The 24,635-nt window shown below is 36.2% G+C and overlaps 1 protein-coding gene across 1 annotated transcript in view; it reads left to right on the top strand.

Moving 5' to 3' along the window:
- The window catches only part of GCNT4 (glucosaminyl (N-acetyl) transferase 4), a 56,856-nt gene extending 35,973 nt beyond the window's left edge, over positions 1–20,883 (top strand). Inside the window, exon 2 of the mRNA XM_044663069.1 lies at positions 19,515–20,883. Within this exon, the coding sequence (XP_044519004.1) occupies positions 19,516–20,883 (1,368 nt within the window). The 5' untranslated portion in view covers position 19,515. The remainder of the gene's footprint in view (positions 1–19,514) is intronic.
- Positions 20,884–24,635: the final 3,752 nt, after the last annotated feature.

Raw genomic sequence — 24,635 nt, 5'->3', positions numbered from 1 at the left:
CTTTTACAATGTGGGATAAGTGGGGGTGTGCAATGGGCAGTGCTTGAATCTCACTCTTATCAGAATGGACTCAGAGCGTAAAGAATATGTATACATGCTCAAATGTGTATAGCAATTTAACTTGCCCAATAGGGAAATAGGAGAGGAAAGGGGTAAGAGAAAGGTTGGGGGGAAGAGTGAGAAAAGGGAAGATAGATTAAAGGAGGCAGTCATTAGACTCAAAATAGACTTTTGAGGAGAGGCAGGAGTAAAAGAGAGAAAGAAAAAAACAGAAGAAAATTGGATGGAGGAAATACAGTTAGTGATCATAACTGTGCGTATGAATGTTATGAATTTACCCATGAAACATAAGCAGACAGTAGAATGGTTTAGAAATTATATTTATTTCTTATTTCTTTTTTGGTTAGATTTATCTAGTTCTAATAGGGGAAGGTTGAGGTTCTCCACTAGTATAGTTTTACCATCTATTTTCTCCTTAAGCTCCTTTAGTTTCTCCTTTAAAAATCTGGATGCTATACAATTTGGTACATATATATTAATTACTGATATTTCTTCCTCGTCTATATGTCTTTTATCAAAATATAATTATTTTCCTTATCTCTTTTTTTTTAAACCCTTGTACTTCGGTGCATTGTCTCATAGGTGGAAGATTGGTAAGGGTGGGCAATGGGGGTCAAGTGACTTGCCCAGGGTCACACAGCTGGGAAGTGGCTAAGGCCGGGTTTGAACCCAGGACCTCCTGTCTCTAGGCCTGACTCTCACTCCACTGAGCTACCCAGCTGCACCCTCCTTTTCTCTTAATCAGGTCTATTTTAGCTTTAGCTTTGTCTGAGATCATGATTACTACTCCTGCTTTTTTCTTCTCAATTGAAGCCAAATAGATTCTACTCTAGCTACTTATCTTTATTCTGTGTGTGTCTATCTGCCTCAAATGGTAAGATTCTGGTTTTTAATCCACTCTGCTATCTGTTTCTGTTTTATGAGTAAGTTCATCCCATTTACATTCAGTTAAGATTACCATCTGTGTATTCTCCTCCATCTTGATTTCCTCTTTTAATCCTGCCATTTATCCTTTCACTCTTTTCCTCCATACCAGTGTTTTGCTTTTAATCACTGCCCAACTTCCCCCTCCCTTATATTACTCCCCTTCCCACCACCCTTTTTATTCCCCTCCCACTTCTTCATAGGGTCTTTTAATTACCCCCTCCCCAACTTCTTCCTCCCTTAAAGCTACTCTCCTCTCCACCATATTTACCCCTGAAAGAATATAGTCAGTTTTGATGGGTAGGTGATTCTTGGTTGTAAACCCAGTTCCCTTGCCTTCCAGAATAGCATATTCCAAGCCATCTGGTCCTTTGTCAGAAAAATAGACCCCTACCCCCTTATACTTGATTGGATTTTATCCTGATAAAGGTTTAAGATAATCAATACTGTGATTCTAAAGTGATTAGTATAATTCCATCATAATCTTAATTTCAGTTAGTAGAATTCATGATTTTTATAAGATCTTTAAGTAGAGCATAAAACTGCTTCTAAGGGGACTTTCAAACCCTCCCTAAGTCATGCTTCTCTTCTATCATGAGATGCTGACCATCTGAATTTCATGTCCCAATGAATGTGCTGCATCATGTCCTGATACAGTGCAAGTATACACACCCTTCCTTATTGAGAAGTAACCATCCTTTCACCAGATCAGATGAGTCTGAGATAATGGTCATCACTATTCTCTAAATTAGGGTATTGTCTTGTGATTTGACCTTTAGACAAATATGGGTTTTCCTAAATGAACTAACCAATCAGCTGTGTAGTTGGGTAACAGTTTCTAAAAAAAGATCTACATGATGCTGTGTCTTATGATATGTCATAATCCTTGCCTGGAAATATTCACTTTGTTACTGTCCTAGTATATAAACCAGGTCTCTGCTGCCTGACTTTGTCTCTCCCTGGGGTACAACTATGTAACATGTGTGAGATTCCAGGTTTATGTGGAAGATTTGACCCTCTTCCAATAAACTCTAAAATTCTACCTTGACTTACAAAAATTTGGCTTTTTGACTTTGTTTACCTAAATTGTTTAAATTGGGGCAGTGGGATAAAAATTTATGCCACACCTTCAATGTGGAAACTGCCAGATCGTGTGTAATCTGGACTGAGATTCCATGATATTTGAATTGTTTTGTTCTGGCTGCTTTATGTATTTTTCTCCTTGGCCTGAGAACTCTTGCACTAAGCTATAATATTCCTGAGAGTTTTCATTTGGGAATTTATTGTAGAAGGTGATCTGTGGATTCTTTCAATGCCTATTTTGCCCTTTTGTTTAAAAAAAATGGGGCAGTTTTCTTGGATAATTTCTTGTAATATGATTTCTAAGCTTTTTATTTTTTTTGTCATGACTTCAGGTAGTCTAATAATTTTAAATTGTCTCTCTTCTGGATCTATTTTCCAGGTCGGTTTTTTAAATAAAATATTTTACATTTTATTCTATTTCTTTATTTTTTTTATTTTGTTTTATTGTTTCTTGATGTCTCATGAAGACATTAGCTTCTATTTGCCCAATTCTAATTTTTAAAGATTGAATTTCTTCCATGACCTTTTCATCCCCCTTTTCCATTTTGGTCCATTCTTCCTTTGGTCCATTCTAGTTTTCATGGCACTCTTTCCTTCATATGATTTTTTTGCCTCTTTTTCCAATATGTCAATTCTGTTTTTTAGGACCTCTTCTCTTCATTTAATTCATTGTGCCTCTTTTTACAGTTGACCAATTTTGCTTTTTTAAACTATTTTCTTTTTGCATTACTTTCTTTTTCTCATTTTTCTTTGACCTCTCTTATTTCATTTTTTAAATTCCATTTTAAATTCTTACAGAGCTTGAGACTAATTCCCATTTTTCCTTGAAGTTTTACATGTGGTTGCTTGGATCTCACCATCCCCCATTGGTTCCATGCTTTGCTCAATTGTCCCCATAGAAATTTCTTAGTGTTAAGTGTTTCTTTTGCTGTTTGCTCGTTTTCCTAGCCTTTTCTGTCTTGTGGACTGGTAATTCTGAAAGCTGATTGCTAATTTTGTCTCCTCTGCTGGCTTGTAGGGATTGGCACTGTGAGCTATTTTGCTCTGGGGCTTGGTCTTCTCTACTGCTGAGGAAGCATAAAAGGGTCCAGTGCTATTGACTTCTGAGTCTCACTGTGGGCTGGTGCCAGGGCCTGGGACTTCAAGGGGTGGCTCTAAGGTGTTTTTTTTGTTGGTGTAGCCTGGGTTCTCAGATCCCAAAGTTAGCCTATGTCTAGTTGGGGAACCAGGTGAGTGTGTGTGTGTTGTTGTTGTTGTGGTGGTGGTGGTGGTGGTGGTGGTGGTGAGCCAGCATTCCTTTGTGTGTAGTTTTGCTTCTGGTTCCCCCTTATCCCATAAAAATCAATTCTCTCTCTGCCTACCTTTCAAGTTATGTTCAGCAGGAGAGCCCCCTCATTCTGTCTTGCTGGGTTTTTGTTTTTATTTTATTTATTTTTTTGCTCTTGTCATTTTAAGGCATTTTTAAAAAGCTAGTTTGGAAGTACTGTTATAAAGGTTTCAGCTTTTGCTGCTACTAAGCTGCCATCTTGATTCTGCCCCTGAATTAGAAACCATAATTCAACAATCTATTGTTTATAAATGACACCCTTGAAACAAAAAGACACATTGAGCTAAAATATAAAGGGCTTCAAAGAGCACTAAAAGATTGCCTGTCCTTTGATCCAGCCATACCATTACTGGGTTTGTACCCCAAAGAGATCATAGGGGAAAAGACATGTACAAAAATATTTATAGCCACACTCTTTGTGGTGGCAAAAAACTGGAAAACGAGGGTATGCCCTTCAGTTGGGGAATGGCTGAACAAATTGTGGTGTCTTTTGGTGATGGAATACTATTGTGCTCAAAGGAATAATAAACTGGAGGAATTCCATGTGAACTGGAATGACCTCCAGAAATTGATGCAGAGTGAAAGGAGAAGAACCAGGAGAACATTGTAAACAGAGACTGATACACTGTGGTAAAATCAAATGTAATAGACTTCTGTACTAGCAGCAATGCAATGACCCAGAACAATTCTGAGGGATTTATGGAAAAGAACACTACCCACATTCAGAGGAAGAACTATAGGAGTGGAAACACAGAAGAAAAACAACTGCTTGAACACATGGCTTGATGCGGACATGATTTGGGAAGTAAACTCTTAAATGACCACCCTAGTATAACTATCAACAATATGGAAATAGATCTTGATCAATGACACATGAAGAAACCAAAGGAAATGGGCATTGGCTATGGGGAGGGGGGAGAGAGTAAGAACATGAATCATGGAACCATGGAAAAATTTTTTCTAAAAAAAATAATAAAATATAAAGCGCTAGAGCAGAATCTATTATGCTTCACCTGAACTTAAAAAGTCAGGGATAGCAATCATGATGTGAGATAAAGCAAAAGCAAAAATAGACCTAATTTTAAAAGATAATCAAGGAAATTACATTATGCTAAAAGCTACCACAGACAATGAAGCAAGTTTCTCTGATATAGGTCTCATTTCTCAAATATGTACTGAGCACAGAACTGAGTCAAGTTTATTAAAATAAAAACTATTCCCAAGTTGATAAATAGTCAAAGAAACAGGCAACTTTCAGAAGGATTCAAAGCTATCTATCTTCATATGAAAAAATACTTTTAATGATTTTTGGTTAGAGAAAGAGAAATTAAAACAACTCCAAAATACCACCATATACCTATTAGAAATGACAAATGCTGGAAGCAATGAGGGAAACATAGTTACACTAATGAACTTCTGTTGGAATACTGAACTAGTTGGTTCAACCATTCTGTAGAATAGTCCAGAACTATGGCCAAAAGGTGATCAAACTGTGTGTTCCCTTTGACTCAGAATTGATATGCCAAAGAGATCAAAGATCAGTGTCCCAAAGAGCTAAAAGAAAAAGGACCTATATGTACAAAATAATTATAGCAGCTTTTTTTTTTGTGGTGACAAAGAACTGGAAATCAAGAGGATACTCATCAATTGGGGAATGACTGAACAAGTTGTAGCACGTAATTGTGATAGAGTACTATTGTGCTATGACAGTGATGAGGGCATGTGGTTTCAGAAAAACATGACAAGACCTATATGAATTGATGTAAAGTAAAATGAGAAGAACTAAGAGATCATTGTACACAATAACAGCAATGTTGCAATGATGATCAGCTGTGAAATACTTGGCTAATCTGATTAATACAATAATAGAAGATAATTCCAAAGGACTTGTGATGAAAAAATGATGTCCACCTTCACAGAGAGAAATGATGAACTCTGAGTACAAATTGAAATATGATTTTCTCAGTCTTTCCTTTTTTTGAAATATGGCTAATATGGGAATATATATTTGCATGATTTTGCATATATAAATGATATCATATTTCTTGCCTTCTCAGTGGGGGGGGGCTGGGAAAGGTGAGATGAAAATTTGGAACTCAACATTTAAAAAGAAAAGAATGTTCAAAATTAATAAATAACATATTTTTATTTTTTTAAATGTTTGATTGAATGAATTTTTAAAAAGATATTTATTAAGCACTTGTTATATTCCAGGTACTATGCTAGGCACTGTGGTTAAAGAGACCAAAATGAAATTATCTCTACCCCAAAGGAGTAGGTAGATATTCTATTGGTGGCTGGGGGTTAAAAGACAGAAACATCAGATATTTTGAAAATTATGAGGCAACTATGTGACTCAGTGGATATAATGCCAGGACTGGAGACAGGAGGTCCTAGGTCCAAATCTGGCCTCAGATACTTCCTAGCTGTGTGACCACTGGACAAGTCACTTAACCTCAATTGCTCTCTCTTACCACTCTTCTACCTTGGAACTGATACTTAGTATCAACTCTAAGACATAGGGTAAGGAGAAAGAAAGGAAGGGAGGGAAGAAAAGAAGGAAAAGAAAATTACTTCCATAATAAAGCAAGTTCTACTGGAAGGATGCTAATAACTGAATAAGTTATATGTAGGACCATCAAATACTTGCTGATTGATTGCTAGGAGGAATTCTGATTTCTTCTTCATCTAGTTCCTCTAACACAGAATCTCTTCCTATCTATACAAAGATTATTCCACCTTTCCCATTCAGCTGTACCTCTTCCATGTCTCATGTTGGTCTTCCTATTCCTTCTACTGTGCTCTTTGAAATTCCATGAATAACATATTACAACTAACAGAATTAACACCTCATTCTAACCCATTTCCTTTTTTTTTTTTATGTAAGTGGTATTTTCTACCACTTACATAGTCTGTGCATTCTTAGCCAGCCATTCTTCCCAGTACTAGTATTAGTCATGATTACTCTTATAATTCTCCACATCCCACCCTCACACATTTATCCTAAAGGGCCACTTGCAAAGTCTCCCTCCAACACTTACTCAACGACCTCTACTCCTTTGAGGTTCACTCTATTCAAATTTGTCACTGAATTGGGATCTTGGTGGCAATGACATACTGGCCCCCCAATCATTGTCTGTCCTTTTCAAGGAGCTCAGAGCTTGATTCATAATCTTTTCCATTCCATTCCCTCAAACACTCTGGGCAACTAGCTCCTTAATCCTCTCACCTCCTATGATCTACTCTATTCTTTTATTCCACTAAAACCATACTCAGTTTTTGCCTACAGGTGTCCCTATTACTTTGTCAGTAATCCTGAAATTCCTTTATTCAGCCATAATCTCTTATCATTCCATCCTTTTCTATATCTACTCCTCCTAAATGTATTTTTAAAAACCCTTAATTTCTATCTTAGTATTAACTTTAAGAAAGAAGAGCGTTATACCCCAAAGAGATAGTATGGAAAAAGACTTGTACAAAAATCTTTATAGCTGCACTCTTTGTGGTGGCAAAAAAATGGAAAATGAGGGTATGCCCTTCAATTTGGGGAATGGCTGAACAAATTATGGTATCTGTTGGTGATGGAATATTATTGTGCTGAAAGGAATAATGAACTGGAGGAATTCCATGTGAAGTGGAAAAACCTCCAGGAACTGATGCAGAGTGAAAGGAGCAGAACCAGGAGAACATTGTACACAGAGACAGATACACTATGGCACAATCAAATGTAATGGACTCCTCTACTAGCAGCAATGCAATGATTTGGGACAACTCAGAGGGACTTATGAGAAACAATGCTATCCACATCCAGGGAAAAAACTGGAAGGAGAAACACAGAAGAAAAACAACTGCTTGATCACATGGGTCAATGGGGATATGACTGGGAATGTAGACTCTTAAGCGATCACTCTAGTACAAATATTAATAATATGGAAATAGGTCTTGATCAGTGACACATGTAAAACTCAGGGGAATTGCTCATTGGCTACAGGAGGGGGGAATAAGGAGCAGAGGAAAAGAACATGAATCATGTAACCATGGGGAAAAAAATCACTCTAAACTAATTAATTAATTAATTAGATGAACTTAATTTTAAAAAAAGAATTGTGGCAAAAGCGAATATCCTTTAGACTCACAATGACCTTCAGTCCCTCCCTCAGTCTTTTGCAAGGCCATCAACTTTTTTCTGGCTTTGCTTTTCTTCATTCTCAGTCTTATTACTTTAGTTAACCAGTTCAACATCACACTTCCTCTATTGTCAGTTTTCTTACTTCTGACTTATTGCTGCTCTTGCCTTTTCAAACCCCAGCCCTGAACTACTACCACTATCTGTATCTTTCCCTCCTACTTATATGTTCCTGAATCATGATGGAGGAAATCACAGAATTGTGCTAATAGGTTCACAACAAAGTTTTGCTATCTAACCTATTAGAGGTAGTATGTGGACAGAGCCTAACCTTGGACTCAAGAAACTGCTCTACTTCTGACACATACTCTGTTACATAGCCCAGGGCTATGTAACCCTGGGCAAGTCACTTATCCTTTCAATGCTCTAGGTAGCTCTCTGTAAAGTTCTGAAAATCAATACAGTCACAAATCTAATAAAAAAAAAACCCAACATCTCAACTGGACTCTCAAAGTGGCAATGTCATCCTTTTATTCCTCACTCATTGATTTGCTAACACATCCTTCCCAGAGCTTCTTCTATATTCCCCCTTCTCTCCTCAAGTCTCCCACATTACCCTCTCAGTAGACTGGACCTTGGATCACACTTTCCAGTGAAAATAGGAACCATTTCCCATGAACTTCCTCTTCTCCCCTTATCTATAAATCAAAACCCCTGGATATCATCCCTCATTCTCTTCTCTTTATTGCAGTCTCTGATAAAGCAGTTACTTTGAATCCTAAGGCCAACCTCTCCATATGTAGCCTTGATCCCATCCTCTACCATATTCTCTGGGCAGATTGCTCCCATAATCATCCCCTCTCTGTCTCTCAAATTGTTGTTGTTCAGTTGTTTTAGTCATGTCCTACTCTCTGACACCCCACTAGGAGTTTTCTTTGCAAAGATACTAGAGTGGCTTGCCATTTTCTTCTCCAGTTCATTTTACAGATGATTAACTGAGGCCAACAATTAAGTGACTTGCCTAGGGTCACACATCTAATGAATGTTTGAGGCCAAATTTGAACTCAGAAAGATAAATATTCCTAACTCAAAGTCTGTTCTCCATCCACTGTGCTGCCTATCCTCCCTGTGCTAAATTAATTTAGACATTTCATTTTAGTAGTTACTTGAAGTATCCAAATAATTGTTTCCAATTTCTACCTCAATTTGACATGGAGTTCAAAACTTACTGATATTTTAATTTTTTTTACTGATACTGTAACCAAGAATTATGAATCTCTGAGGCAGGAAGAAATGATCAGCTACAGGGGTTTAGTGACTGCTTGGGCATACTTACTGGGGGATGAGTGAAAGGTTGAGAACAATAATTATATTGCATTGCAGGACAGCTAGGTGACTCAATTTTAGAGAACCAGCCTAAAAATGGGATGTCCTGGGTTCCAGACATTGCCTAGTTGTGTGATCCTGGGCATGTCACTTAATCCCGATTACCTAGCCCTTTCTGCTTTTCTGCTTTGGAACTGACACTTTTAATAACAATTTTCAACCTACATTTTCCAAAATTATAAGATCTAAATTCTCCCATCCTCCCTCCTTTTCCTCCCCTCCTCTTGGAAATAGTAAGCAATTTCATCTGGGTTATACATGTATTATCATGCAAAAGATGCTTCCATATTGATCATTGTTGTAAGAGAATCCTCATATAAAACCAAAACCCTAAAATAAAACCACAAATAAACTAGTGTGGAAAATCATATGCTTTGATCTGCATTCTGACTCCAACAGTTCTGTCTCTGCAGGTGGATAGCATTTCTTGTCTGAAGTCCTTGAGAATTGTCCTGGATCAGTTACTTAGAATAGCTAAGCCTTTCACAGTTGATCATCCCACAATATTGCTATTACTGTGTACAATGTTCTCCTGGTTCTACTTGTTTCACTTTATATCAGTTCATGTAGGTCTTTCCAGCTTTTTCTGAAGTCATTTTGCTTATCATTTCTCATAACACAATAGTATTCCATCATCAACATGTACCTCAATTTATTCAGCCATTTTCCAATTGATGGGCATCCCCTCAATTTCCAATTCTTTGTCACCACAAAAAGGGCTGCTCTCCTCCCCCAGCCTTTTTTTTTAACATTTATTAATATTCATTTTTAACATGGTTACATGATTCATGCTCCACCTTTCCCCTTCAACCCCCCCCCACCCATGGCCGATGCGCATTTCCACTAGTTTTGTCATGTGTCCTTGATCAAGACCAATTTCCAAATTGTTGGTAGTTGCATTGGTGTGGTAGTTTCGAGTCCACACCCTCAATCATGTCCACCCCAACCCATGCGTTCAAGCAATTGTTTTTCTTATATGTTTCCTCTCCTGCGCCCCAGCCTTTTTTAATCTCTTTAGAATACAGACCTAGTAGTGGTATTACAGGATCAAAGAATACATACAGTTTTATAGCCTTTTAGCCATAGTTCTAAATTGCCTTCCAGAATGGTTGGATTAGTAACCAATACTTATTTATTCATTCTAAGATGGAAGTTCTGGGTTTTCAAAAATTATATTGCAATTCTGTGTGTGTGTGTGTGTGTGTGTGTGTGTGTGTGTGTGTGTGTGTGTNATATTGCAATTGTGTGTGTGTGTGTGTGTGTGTGTGTGTGTGTGTGTGTGTGTGTGTAGACTTTTTCCCTAATAACCATGAAAATAACCAACCCAACAATCACTGGACAATCTTCTTCTCTTAGGATCAAAGAAAACACCACTGACTGCAGCTCCAACTAAACTAGGGAATTATCAGAAGTCAAGAATAGTCTTCTTTGTATCCTTTACAATAACTAGCATGTAGTGGTTAATTCATTCTAATTATTTTATTAAATTAAGTCAAATTAGAATTCTTCATTTTTCATTTAAATCTATTTTTTTTGGTAACCTCAGTATGGCTCACAGAACCTAGCCCAAGGTTGGTCCATAGAAGATGTTTAGTAAATACTTCTAGATTGATTCGACTTGAATATACTTCATACGAGTAGGGGAAATGTGCATCATCAGAAATTTGTAAGAGAAATCCTTCTTCATGCCTCCAGAACTTTATTTAGGGAAAAGAATACTCAGTTCCTATCCCCTGACCCAGTCCAAACTGTCTACTCTCAGACCACTATGTTGCTCTCATTTTTAGATGTAAATATAATTTTCAGACAGGTTCTCCTATGCACAAGAAATGAGGTGATCAATGGCAAAGTGGAAAAATCAGGTGTTGGAAGACCAGGATTCTCATCTCAACTCTATCATAAATTAGCTATATGACCTTAGGCAAGTCACTTGACCCTCAAAAATGGAACTCACTATATTTTCCCCCAATCCTTTCATCTACCATACTTTCCTATTTCTCCCAAAGGCACAACCATCTTTTCAGATCCCAGATGAATAATCTTGGCATTATGCCTGGATTTTTTACTGTTCCTCACCTCATATATCTAATTGCTTGCCAAATCTTCCAGTTTCTACTTTTCAAATCTGATCCCTTCTCTTCTTACACAGCTATTCCCTTAGTTCAAACTTTTACCACCTCTCCCTTCATTATTACTACAGCTACCTAATAGTTCTCTCTTCCTCAAGACTTTTGCTATTCCAGCCCATTCTACACGTTGCTGCCCAAGTTGCAGATCTGATCATGTGAGATTTCCTATTCATCTGATTTCAATGTCTTCTTGTTGCCTTTAGGATAAAATATAAAACCTGGAAAAACTTATATTAACTGATGTAAAATGAAGTGAGCAGAACTAGAAGAACATTGTATGCAATAACAGAAATATTGTGCGATAATCAACTGTGAAGGATTAAACTATTATCAACAATGCAAGGATCCAAGATAACCCCAAGGATCACATGCTGAAAAATGTGGTTCACAACCCTAGCAGGAACTGTCAGAGTCTAAATGCAGATTGAAACATACCATTTTTCTCTTTATTTCCTTTTTGAATATTTTTCTTGTATGTGAGATATGTTGTCTTCTTTCACGATATGAGGAGTATGGAAATAATGTATTGATGACAGTATTGGTATATCTTATATCAGATTATTTATTGCCTCGGGGAGCTGGGAGGGAATACAAGGAAAGGAGGGAGAGAATCTACATTGCAAAATGTCAGAAAAGAATTATTTTAAATTGTTTCTGCATGTAATAAAAAATTTTTAAGGATAAAACACAAACTCTTCTGTTTAGTTTTTAAAGATTTATGTAACTTGGCTCCAACCAAGAAATCACTCTACCTCCTGTTCTTTTCAATCCATCCAAACATGTTTTCCATGATGTTGCTTACACATGACACTATATCTTTTGACTCCCCTCCCTATGCCTTTGATTAGCCATTGCTAATACCTGGAATCCTCACCCTCTATCCCTGACTCATAGAGTTTCTCTCTTTAAGATGCAGCACAGGTGCCCTTCTTGGCACTCGCCAACTGCTAATACCTTCCATCTCAAACTACTTTGTACTGAACTACTTTGAATATATTTGCATTAATTAACTTTATACTGTATACATATTTTTGCAGTTTTATTGATGTTTTTAATTCTTACATTTCAAACATTTACAGATTATTCCAACTTTGTGAGCAATCTCATAACAATGCGCAACATTTAAGTAAAATTAAATTACATAGTGACTTCATGCAGTTCATGAAAGTTCATGCAGAACTGGCTCTGGCTCTGGCAGTAATAGGGCCCCAGTTTCTACCAGGGGTCCTGGCAGTAGTGGTGAGAAAGGCCTAGTGGAATCAATACCTGGCCACCCAAGGAAATCATGGTGTGGAGTCCCAAGGTACTTCTTCCATGCCATGCTGGGGCACATGCTCCTCATTTGGAGGCATTTCTACATAATATGCATCAGAGAAAAGTTCAGTCATAACTTAGGGAGGTAGATCTCCAAAGTCATATTTAAGTTCCATGTATTCTGTGAAAGCATTGAGAACTTCATTCTCTCTAAAGAAATTATTCAAGAGGTCAAAGAAAGAAAAGTAACAATTAAAGATGAGGTGAAGGAAGAAATGGATTCATACACTCATACTGAAGATGTTTTCACATCTTCAGGGACTTTGGAGAAAGGAGCTGAAAAGTCCAGTGGCAAAGAGAAAGAAAAGAGTTCATCAAACTCTAAAAAGGTTCCGACAAGGTTAAAGGCAAATAGGTCTCAGAAAAAGTATTAAATGCAAATAACAAGCCCTCTAGTCCAAATACAGCCAAACACAGGAGAACTTAGGCAGGCAGTTATTAATAACTTAGAGAAGATTAAGAAGGAGGCCAAAAAATTGATGTTGTTTTCTTTAGTGGAAGGAATTTTTGACAAATTTTTATTAAATGACCCAAATTGTTCTGGTGGTACATATTATTATTTTTGCTAATCATTGGGAATGGAGCACGAAAAGATTAGCATGAGGAAAGTGGCTGAGAAATGTGTCCTCTACTTGCTAGGAATGTGATTTGAATTCAGAAGAGAGTCTGGCATATCTTGGTGGCAGTAGGATATATGTTGAGTATTCTGGCTGAGTTCTCAGATTTCCCACAGTAAAATGGTAGTTTTACAAAAATGTCCTTAAGGAATGTGTGTGTGTATGTGTATACATGTATCACTTCCTGATTATCCCGGAGTGGGGGACAGTAGGGTGCAGCACCTTACCATCTAGAAATTTAAAATATTTTGGCTTTCCCTTTCTTTTTGCAAGCTAACTTTTTACTTATTTTAACTTTTAAAATTGTATATATTTATAGTATTAAAAGATAAAATATCTTGATATTATATAATACTATACATATATTTTATGCATTTCTGAGTGTCTAAACTTTTCCTGTGTCATCTGCTGGTATTTACCTGTTGTCTGCAGCTTCCAAAACTACAAGAAAAAAAATCCCATTTAATTTCTTATGCCTTCTAGCAATATATATCAAAACTGGAATGGGGAAAATTGAGATGTGGAAGGGATAGTTGTATAATTTATGTATTCTTTGTGTTTTTTAAGTCAAAACTAATTTCTTAAGAGATGTGTTTACTGATCCTTTAGAATTCAGTGGTTCCCAAACTTTTTTGGCCTACTGCCCCCTTTCCAGAAAAAATATTACTTAGCCCCCTGGAAATTAATTTTTTTAAATTTTAATAGTAATTAATAGGAAAGATAAATGCACCTGTGGCCATCACCGCTCCCCTGGATCTCTTCGGCACCCACCAGGGGGTGGTAGCGCCCACTTTGGGAATCACTGCTTTAGATGCTTAAGTTTTCTTTGACTTAGTATATGAAGCCAGTTGTAGGATCAAAATATGTATATAGTATGTGTGCATATATACATGTGTGTGTATAGACATATATTTAACCATAGTAAATATATGCATATTAAATTATATATGTGTGTGTATGTGTATGTATATAACCATAGTAAAGCAAATGCTAGAATGAATGGATAAATCACAATATACCAAAGTGTTACTCTCTAATGTATGGCTTTGAGGAGCAGTAAACCTAAAAAATAATACTGGCTTAAAAGAAAACATTGTATCAGAAAAAAAAGTTTGAATTTTCTACCCATGGAAGTAAATGAAAGATCTCTCCTTGGAAACTTCAGTCAAACCTGTCCACTAAATGTCATGTGGGGCTGGAAACATTTTCTCACTGAGCACCTCTGAATTGCTTTCTGGTGCCAAAAAATGTGATCAGACTTCTCTTTTTGGTACCAGAGAGACTAAGAACTGTTTTGCCTCATTTGTTGTGTGAGAATGAGAACCAGGAAAACAAGTTATACAAGAACACATGAAAACAAACAACTTTGAAATCTGTAAGCACTATGATCAGTTCAATAATTATTCATGACTCCAGAGGACTGATGTTGAAACATATCATCCATTGTGAAGAGGTGATGGATTTGGGGTATGGAATGATATACACACACACCATACACACACAGAGCCATTGGAGAAATGCTATGCTTGAGTATGTACATTTGTTAAAAGAAATTTGCTTTTTCTTTTTGATAGGATAGGAGGTAGAAGAAAAAGAAATTAAATAGATTTCTGTTGATTTTTTTAAAATAGAGAGGTGGTAGAGTACTATAGATGTCAAATATTGCATGAACTTTTAAAAAATGGGTTTTTATACTTTTTATTCAACAGTCAAACAAGGGTGTGTTTCAAATAAACATTTTGTACCATACCCAATACAAGTTCACCAGACTAAGATTCCCTCCCGTAAAAATGCCATTTGGTCTGTCTGCAACTCTGAGTAATAAATAGAACTACTACAAATGCTCAATAGTGCAGCATATAATACTAAGCAACAAGTATCTCAGAATAGTCATGACCTTAAAACAAATTTATCAGGAAAAAATACAACACAAGATTAAATGTTTGCAATGTTCTTTCAGTATAAGACATAAAATATTTTTCTTAAAAATTAAATCATGAAATATCAAACTAGTTACTTAAAAAAAATTAACAATTCTATTCCATTTCTGTTCCTCCTACCTCCCACCCCTTTGAAAAGAAAAAAAAAAGCAAATTTCTTTTAAAATATATATATATATATATACTCAAGCATGGTATTCCTCCACTGGCTCTGTGTATGTGTATCATTTTATACTTCAAATCCCATCATCTCTTCATAATGTGTGACACATTTCATCATCAGTCATCTGGAATCATGAATGGTTGTTGGATTGTTCATAGTTCTTATAGATTTCGAAGTTGTTCGTTTTCATGAGCTCTTGTATAAACTGTTTTCCTGGTTCTCATTCCACTCCTTGTTTATAAAAATCTTCAAAATTATTCATTTTTATAATATTGATGTCTAGCATAAATTGCTCTTTTGTTTCTGCTTACATCACTTCCATATCTTCTTTTCTCTCTTTTTCCCAGACTCCCTCATAGGGCAGGTCCCTTGATACTTTTTTTTTAACCCTTAACTTCTTTCTTAGAATAAATACTAAGTATAAGTTCCAAGGGAAAAGAGAGATAAGGGCTAAGTGATGGGGGTCAAGGGACTTGCCAGAGTCACACAGCCATGAAGTGTCAGAGGCCAAATTTGTATCCAGGACTTCCTGTCTCTAGGCCTGGTTCTATAACCTCCTGCTCCTCGTTCCTCCTTTTTTTAAAGTCCCCTATTTCCTCATCTCTTACAGCACAATAATATTCCATCCCATTCATATGTAGCTTATTCAGTTATTTCTCAATTGATGGAAATCCTCTTAGTTTCTATTTTTTTTGCCAACACCAAAAAAGAGATGCACTAAATATTTTTGTACACATAGGACCTTTTCTTCTTTCTTTGTACTCTTTTGGGTATAGGCCTAGTGGTGCTATAAGTGGGTAAAGGGAATGTGCTGTTAAGTAACTTTTTGTATATAATTCCAGATTTCTTTCCAGTATGGTTGTACCCATTCACAGGTACACCAACAGTGCATCAATATGCCTATTTTCCCACAGCCCTTCCAAAATTTCTTATTTTTCATTTTTCTTACCTTTGCTACTCTGAGGAGAGTGGGATAGAATTATAGAATTGTTTTAATTTGCATGTAAATTGCTATATATATTACATATAAATATAATTATTTTGATAATCCTTATCTTCTGTCTTAGAATCGATAATGATTCTTAGGCAGAAGAGAAGCAAGGGCCAGGTAAACAGGGTTAAGTGACTTGCCCAAGGCCATACAGGTAGGAAGTAGCATGGTGTTATACAGAGTAGATGCTTAGTAAATAAATGTTTGTTAAGTTTGCTAATGAATGAGAAGATAAAAAATAGAGTGCTTGGTCTGCCTAAAAGTAATCCTGCTAGTCATCTGTATAAATTGGTTTATACCATGAAGGACAATAATTGTTCATATACATATACATAGATAGATAGATAGATAGATAGATAGATAGATAGATAGATAGATAGATAGATAGATAGAAAGAAATAGACAGACATATATAGATGCCTAATATGAACATAATAGTAAGCTCTAAAAGCTCATCCTCAGTAGTTTGCTGCTCATGTAGCCTGGTCATCTGATTAAATCAAGATTCTACTAGTTGGTATCTTAAGATGTTTTCCATCTTTGAAGCCCATAAAGTGAATTGCTGTATTAGCCCAAATATAATACAGCCCCGAATATAGTGCCATCCTAAGTATTTTGAAGGGTAACTTAGAAAGAGGAAAAGTACTTGGGTTTTGGAAGAAGCCTTTTTACCAACATAGTCAATATTATTTTCTCTATCCATCAACAAATAAATAATGGGTAAATGTTGAGAAATTATAATGACAAAACCTCGGTATAAGAGATACCAAAACCAAAAACAATGGCGTTAGATTTATTGCTACCATAACATGTGTGTGAAAGACGATTTCCATGAGACAACACATATGTGAAGTTGCAACAATTTAGCCTAAATCTATTTTCAGTGTCTCCTCAAGACACTTCTAGTACATTTGAACAATGTTACGTTGTAACATAAATTCTCAATTCATTTATGATGGAGTGATTATAAATAGATGCACTAAAATGCATGCTGAGGTGCACAATACACAACTTATGGTTTCAAAGCTGGAAGTGCTCAAATATAGTGTGAATGCGACTTTTAAAGGTACATATTGGGGGAAAAAATGTCGCATTATATTCGGGCTAATATGGTATAGTGCCTAGTCATCATTTAGAAAGCATTCAAAAGGAATGAAACTTAGAGCATCGAGATGATAAATGGATTTGTGAAGGATTCTTCCCCATGAGCATCTTATACTTAAGAAGGATAATTTTTAACTCCTCATTGAAGCCTTAGTGCAAAGCAGAGATTCTTCAGCTGAAATTTAAGTGAAAGTTGGGGGTGGGGATTGCAGATTAGTTTTTGAAAAACATATTGGCTATTTCCTACTCTAAATTAGTCTTTAGTTTTCATATTCATTGTTTTTAGTTGAACAAGTAAAATTAGCTACATCATCAGTTTGTGTTTACTGAGCTTCTTCCCTAAAAATAATGAGCCCAAATTGATTCCTCCCAAGAATGCAAGGCTGATTTCATAGAAAAACAATATAATTGAGGCAGCTAGGGAGCACAATGAATAGAGCAATAGGCCTGAAGTTGGGAGGACCTAGGTTCAAATCTGGTCTTAGAGACTTCTTAGCTGTGTGACCCCGAGCAAGTCACTTAACTCCATTTGTCTTGCCCTTGTTTTTCTCTCTTAGAACTGTTACTAAAAGAGAAAGTATTTTTAAAAAGAAAGAAAAACAACACACTCAATCATATAAACAACAACCACACAATTATATCAGTAGATACAGGAAAAAAAAACTTTTTGGCAAAATGCAACATTTAAATTTTTTGTGAAATATAGGTACAGAAGGGCTCTTCATTACTGTAATCAAAAGTATAGATCTAAATTCAAGAGCTAGTATTATTTGTAATGGCAAAGCACTGGAAGTTTTCTCACTACAAACAGGTGTAAAATAAGGCTACCTCTATTCCCACTGTTATTTGACATAGTTCTAATAATATTAGCCATAGCTACCTACAGATAGAAATAACACAAGAAAGTAAAATTAAAGGTATAAACATCAGCAAAAAGTTATCCAGAGGAGAGTTACCAAATTCAATCTATCAACAAGTATTTATTAAGCACCTACTAAGCACTATGCTAGGTAATGGAGATTCAAAGACAAAAATTAAATAGTCCTTGCCTTCAAGGTGCTAACATTTGACAGGAAGAGACAACCTATACATAAGGAAATATATTTTTAAAAACTATAAGTGTAATGGGGGAAGGAGAACTAATAACTAGGGGAATCAGGAAAGGCCTAATGTAGAAAATGGTGCTTGAGCTGAGTGTTAAATGAAACTAAGGATTCTAAGAGGAACAGGTGAGGGAGAAGTGCATTCTAGGCATGGCACTCACAATGCAAAAGTAGAAAGATGAAAACTTGATTGTTGTATGTGAGGAACAGGAAGAAGATCAACATGACTGGATATCAGGTAGAAGGAAAATGTAGAACAAAGTTGGAAAAATAGGTTGGGACTAGTTTGTGAAAGATGAAAATCAAATATAGGAGTCTGTATTTGGTCCCAAAGGGAAATGAAGTCTATAGAGCTTACTGAGTAGGGTAGCTATATGGAAGTTGACTTAAAATGGAGAGATAGTAGATGCAAAGGTACAAATTAGGAGACTGTTTTAATAGACTAGGTGATTAGAGTCTGAACAGAGGTAGTGGTTCTATGAGTAAAGAAAAGGGGATGGGTGTGAACGATGTCATAGAGGTAGAAACAATAAAATTTGGCAAGTGATTGGCTATTTGAAATTGAGGGTAATGCCAATGCTGTGTACTTGATTGAATGGAAAGATGGTGGTGCACTCAGTATAAGTGAGGCTCTGGAGGGAAAGATATCTAGTTCTGTTTTAGACATACTGGAGTTTAAGATGCCTACAGATTATCCTATTTGAAATGTCCAATAAGCAGTTCAAAATGGGATCCCAGAAAACAAAAGAACAACCAGTACCACATATAGACAGATTCATGTTATAGAAGATAGAAGGGACAATGGTAGGGACATGGTATTTATCCTTAGTTTATCATCTCCACTGTTTGTTTAATTACCAAACTTTTTCTTAAAAGAAGCAACACGGCAGGTGGAAAGAATGCTGGGAGAATTGGATTAATATTCTGCCTCTCAAACTTAATAGCTGGATGAATATGGACAAGACACTTAACCTACTCAACCCTCAGTTGATTTACACTTATAAAATGGGGATAGTGGTATTTGTATCATTGAATCTTCCCCAAATAAAATGACATGTGTAAATTGTCCGCTATGATTATTTTCACAGTTCAAATTCTGTTAACATGGGAAAATGCAAGCAAATTTGTGCAGTTTTTCTTATCTCATTGTTTTGATGGTTTTTTTAAATCTAGTTTAGGATACTGTAGCATGCATCTGTATCTAATTTTCTTTACTACTGCAACTGAATTCTTTTCTCTTCTTACAGAATGAAGGGATACATGTGCTCTTCCAAATACCCTCTGCGACAGAAGATTTTCATACTGTTTTTGACACTATGGTTGTTCTCTTTATTGAAACTTTTAAACGTGAAAAGATCCTACTTCTTCGGAAAAGGCATTTACTTAGTCGAACGATCTTTAAGCACTTCATCCTATGTAAGGAACAGGTATACTTTTGTCAGAGGTGAATTCAGGTACAAAATTAACTGTTCCCGTATTTATGAGCAAGAACCTGTGGAGATTGGCAAGGCATTGGAGATACGGAAGAAAGACATCATTGATTTAGATGATGAAGATGTTGTAGAAATGACCAAAGATTGTAAGGTCTATCAGGCCATAAGAAGATACCACCTGAAGCCTGTTTCAACAGAAGAGCAAAAATTCCCAATAGCTTATTCTTTGGTAGTTCACAAAGATGCCATCATGGTTGAAAGATTGATCCATGCAATATACAACAGTCACAATGTTTATTGTATTCATTATGATCAGAAATCACCTACCACTTTCAAACTTGCTATGGACAGTTTAGCCAGGTGCTTTTCTAACATTTTCATCGCTTCCAAATTAGAGACAGTGGAATATGCTCACATTTCCAGGCTCCAAGCTGATTTTAATTGCTTGTCTGACCTACTGAAATCCCATGTTCCTTGGAAGTATGTTATTAACCTGTGTGGGCAAGATTTTCCTTTAAAATCAAACTTTGAATTGGTAACTGAGTTGAAAAAACTAAATGGAGCAAATATGCTCGAGTCAGTGAAGCCAAGTAGCACCAAAAAGGAAAGATTCACTTATCACCATGAACTCAAAATTGTGCCTTATGACTACACGCTAATGCCTGTAAGGACAAACATTTCCAAGGAAGCTCCACCTCATAACATTGAGATTTTTGTGGGTAGTGCTTATTTTGTTTTAAGCCGAGCCTTCATTAACTATACTTTCAATAACCCCCTTGCTAAGGACTTTTTTGAGTGGTCTAAAGATACATACTCCCCAGATGAGCATTTCTGGGCCACCATGATCCGAGTACCAGGAATACCCGGGGAGATATCCAGATCAGCACAAGATGTCACAGACTTACAAAGTAAGACTCGACTGGTCAAATGGAATTACCTAGAAGACCATTTCTATCCTCCCTGTACTGGCTCTCATCTTCGTAGTGTATGTATCTATGGGGCAGCCGAATTGAGATGGCTTATGAAATATGGACATTGGTTTGCCAATAAATTTGACTCCAAGGTGGACCCAGTTTTAATTAAATGTTTGGCCGAAAAGCTTGAAGAACAGCAGAAAGAGTGGGTTCGTTTATCTTCAGAAAAATTATTTATGATTGGAAGTCCCACGACTGTGTCACTGTAGGGCTCCCATGCTAGAAATAATGTGAAGGTTGTTTTTAATAAGGACTGTTACTATAGGATGACATGTAACATCCTTGTGATTATATAAACATCATTCTCCTATATTTTGGAAAGATGTCTAATATATGGGAATAGAAAGAGAATTATCAAAAGCGGGAATATAATGGTAATTTGCTTGTGCATATCATACCTTTTTGTAATTCCATTGAATGGAATTTTTGTGACCTTCAAAATATTTAGGTGTCAAAGGGCAAATTATAATAATGAAGCATATCATACCCTTGGGAAACTTCCCATCAAATTCATATGTAGTATCTTTATAGTGGCCTTGAGACATTCATAGTAGTCCAGGTAATAATTAGATATTGCTGAAGGAAGTTTAGTCAGAGCACACCAAAGGCAGAAATGCATTTCAGAGGGTCTTTAAGCCCAGCAATCAACATTCCATTCCTCTCTCATTTCAGTTGCCTGGTTTTTAAAAACTTTTTAAAAGGTAGGAGGAAGGACTGTCTACTACCTCAGAAGAGCTCAAAGAAAAGTCCAACTTCCTGCTATATCATAGTTTGTAATCAATTTCATGCACCTTATATTCAGAGTGCACAAAGACACCATTGAAGGGGGTCTGATGGTAAGTATGTGTGGCAGTGAAACTTCTTACGCAGAACCGAAGATCCAAGGAGTTTCTGGGATTATATGCCCCACATTACTCAGTGATATGGTTGGATGGCACAATTATTTTTTCACAACTATTTTTTTAAAACTTTCACTTTCACCTGATAAAGTAAAGGTTAGTTGATATTTTGCAGCATCAAACTTGGGAATCCAGGGCCAAGGTACACTTTGGTTAGAGTAGATGCCTTCTATGAATTTGATTTAATTGGTAGAACTGTCATGTTTAGAGTCACTGTGAATTTTCTTCAAAAAGTGTGAAAAATGGCAGCTTTCTAAAATAAATATCTTGATTATCATTTTAATTATGCCCGGGATATTTGTCCAATGATTTTGATACAGTGGAACAATGAATTTGGAATCAGAGGATGAGTCCTTCCATTTACATGTCTGTATGACCTTGGACCTTAGTTTCCTCAGTGACTTCTAAGGTCCCTTCCATCTCTAAGTCTATCATTTCAAGTAGATAAATTTTAAAACTGTAGAAATCATTTACCTATCTCTTGACTACAAAATGAAAAAGTTTCCCAAAAGAGAAGTTAAGAAATTGCTAAACAGTTAGCAAACAAAAAGTTAAGTAAATTGAAGTTCTAATATCATTCTTTGGTGACCTGTGAGCATACTAACTTTCCTCTGTTGGACTTGAGATGACAAGCACAAAGACAGTCCTTCAGCAATGGTCAAAGCAAAATGAGAGGTGTGTAGCTAGGTGACTCAGTGGATAGAGAGTCAAGCCTAAACATGAAAGATCCTGAATTCAAATGTGACCTCTGACTTTCTGGTTGTGTGAACTTGGGCAAGTCACTTAAGCCCATTTGCCTAGCACTTACCCTTCATCTGCTTTGTAACCGATACTTGATTCTAAGACAAAAGGTAAAAGTTTAAAAGGGGGAAAAAAGCTAAATGAGGGCCTTCCAGAGTTTGTCTCCTACTCTCATTGGCCTTTGAGAACCCAATCAGTGGACAGATGACTCACTCCATTTGATAACATCATAGTCAAACTATGACACATCATAGAGTGGGGAATTTGGCATAACATTGCTGAGCACTTCTAAAAACCTGCTCCTTGTTAATGGAATTTTCATTACGAAAAATGGTTATGATGCAAATTATGTTTGCTTATGTAATTTCACAGAGAAAAGAGGGAAATGTGGGAGTAGGAAAGATGGTTGAGGGAAGATTAGAAAGTCTTACCAATCTTCCCTCGCAAAGTTTGCAGAATTTAGGTGAATGTTTTTTGAGTATTTTCAGTTCAAAGGCCGCTTTAGTAACTACCCACAATGGTAGTTATTTATGCCCAAAAAAAACCGACACAAAAAAACAAGCTAGTTGGATGATTGTAATAGTGATACTTGAGTGTATTATTACATGTATAATTATTTCTGGATTTTGTTTCATGATAATCATATGTGAAATGCACTTTGATTTATTTTACAGGACATGTTGCTTACTGCTAAGTGAGATGACATCCTCACTCCTTTCTTTTCTTTCCACATTCCCTTCCAAACATGCCAGTGACCAAATAGAGCTTATTTAAAGCCTCTCATCCTAAAACTGAGTCATTCTTTGTGTTACTTCAGTGATTTGCCAGAAGTTACTCTAGCAATTAATTAGACTAACTTAATTGGATAAAGGCCTGCCTTATTCCCAGATCTTCTTGATATGTACAGTGGCAATGGGAAGTAGGCAGCTATTGAGATACCAAGGAGAAGGATCATGACCGTGGATAAAGTGCTAGACTTGAAATCGAGAATACCTGGGTTCAAATATTGCCTCAGACTTTGAGTCAGTCCATTAACCTCTTTTGGCCTCAGTTCTTCATCTGTAAAATGAGAGGGTAAAACTAGATGGCTTCTAAAGTTGCTTCCAGCCCTAATTCAGCAGTCTCTTACCTACACAAGTTTCTCTCCTCTTGAGATGAACCTATGCATTGGGAAATTCCATTATTGACCCATCACTTTATTGCTGCATACAAATGGGAAAGCGGAGCCATTAGCTCTGGCTCTAATTCCAATGATCCTGTGATTTATTAAACGCAAGGTACTGTGCTAGGCACAGAGGAAGATACAAACATAAATAATTCATAGTCTTTGCCTTTATATAATCTTAAAAGGAAGATAAAACATGTTCCTTCCTCTAGTCCTTTCCATACTGGCTGCCAGTTTAATCTTCCTAATTCACAGCTCTGATCATTTTACTCCATTGTTCAAAAAAACCTCCTATAGCTCCCCATTGCCTACCAGGTAAAGTCCAGATATTCAGAAGCTGAACTCTCTTTTCTTTTTATCAGTCCATTTTATGTATTAGATAATCAGGTTGAATATCTGGGTAACATCTGGGAAACTGACTTTGAGCTGAGTATTGGACTCAAGACTAAGAATTATTCACTCTTATTTTTCAGTCTGTTCTCTCTGGCCTTTGCAGTTACTTCCCTAAAAGTCCAGGATATGGGAAAACCTCCAAGTACCTTTCTTTGACAGGTATCCCATTTCCTTGTTCTTTAAAACCTGATTTCTGTTATGCAGTCTTGCAACATTTATCTCCATCCCGAAATTGCCCATTCAAGGATTAGGTATGTGAGTCTTCTAAATGATCCTGTGTATAATATTTATTGGACTTAGGCTATCAGCTGTGTAAAGGCGAGAAATTTGTGATTGTAAATGATTTACGTATGGGTATTAGATAATGTTAATAATGAAAGATGCTACTTTCTAATTTATATCATGTAAATAATGCCATGTTGCAAAAACTTGATGATGAAATGTTAATGTTTACTGTTTTCAATGCTATGGATTGAAATAATTTCTATGTATGTGAAATGGAAAGTTTCCACCTGTTCCTTCAAATGTGACAACAGATGTATATTTTAACACATTTCATAAAAAATAATGGTTATCAGGAATTTTGAAATTATAAAGTTCTCTATAGATGTAAGTATATATTATACCAGTTCATAGAAGTATAACCACAGAGTGGCTGGAATTTTGTTTTGTTTTGCATTAGCATTTTGACTGACTCGTTTCTAAATCCTCTCCTTGTAGATTACCTTTTTCAGAGAGCACATCTTTTCAATTTGATGCATTT

This window comes from Gracilinanus agilis, chromosome 1 (assembly GCF_016433145.1).
Source record: "Gracilinanus agilis isolate LMUSP501 chromosome 1, AgileGrace, whole genome shotgun sequence".
Taxonomy (NCBI): Eukaryota; Metazoa; Chordata; class Mammalia; order Didelphimorphia; family Didelphidae; genus Gracilinanus; species Gracilinanus agilis.
The sequence above is the reverse complement of the archived record's forward strand: the minus strand, read 5'-3'. Positions and strand labels throughout refer to the sequence as shown.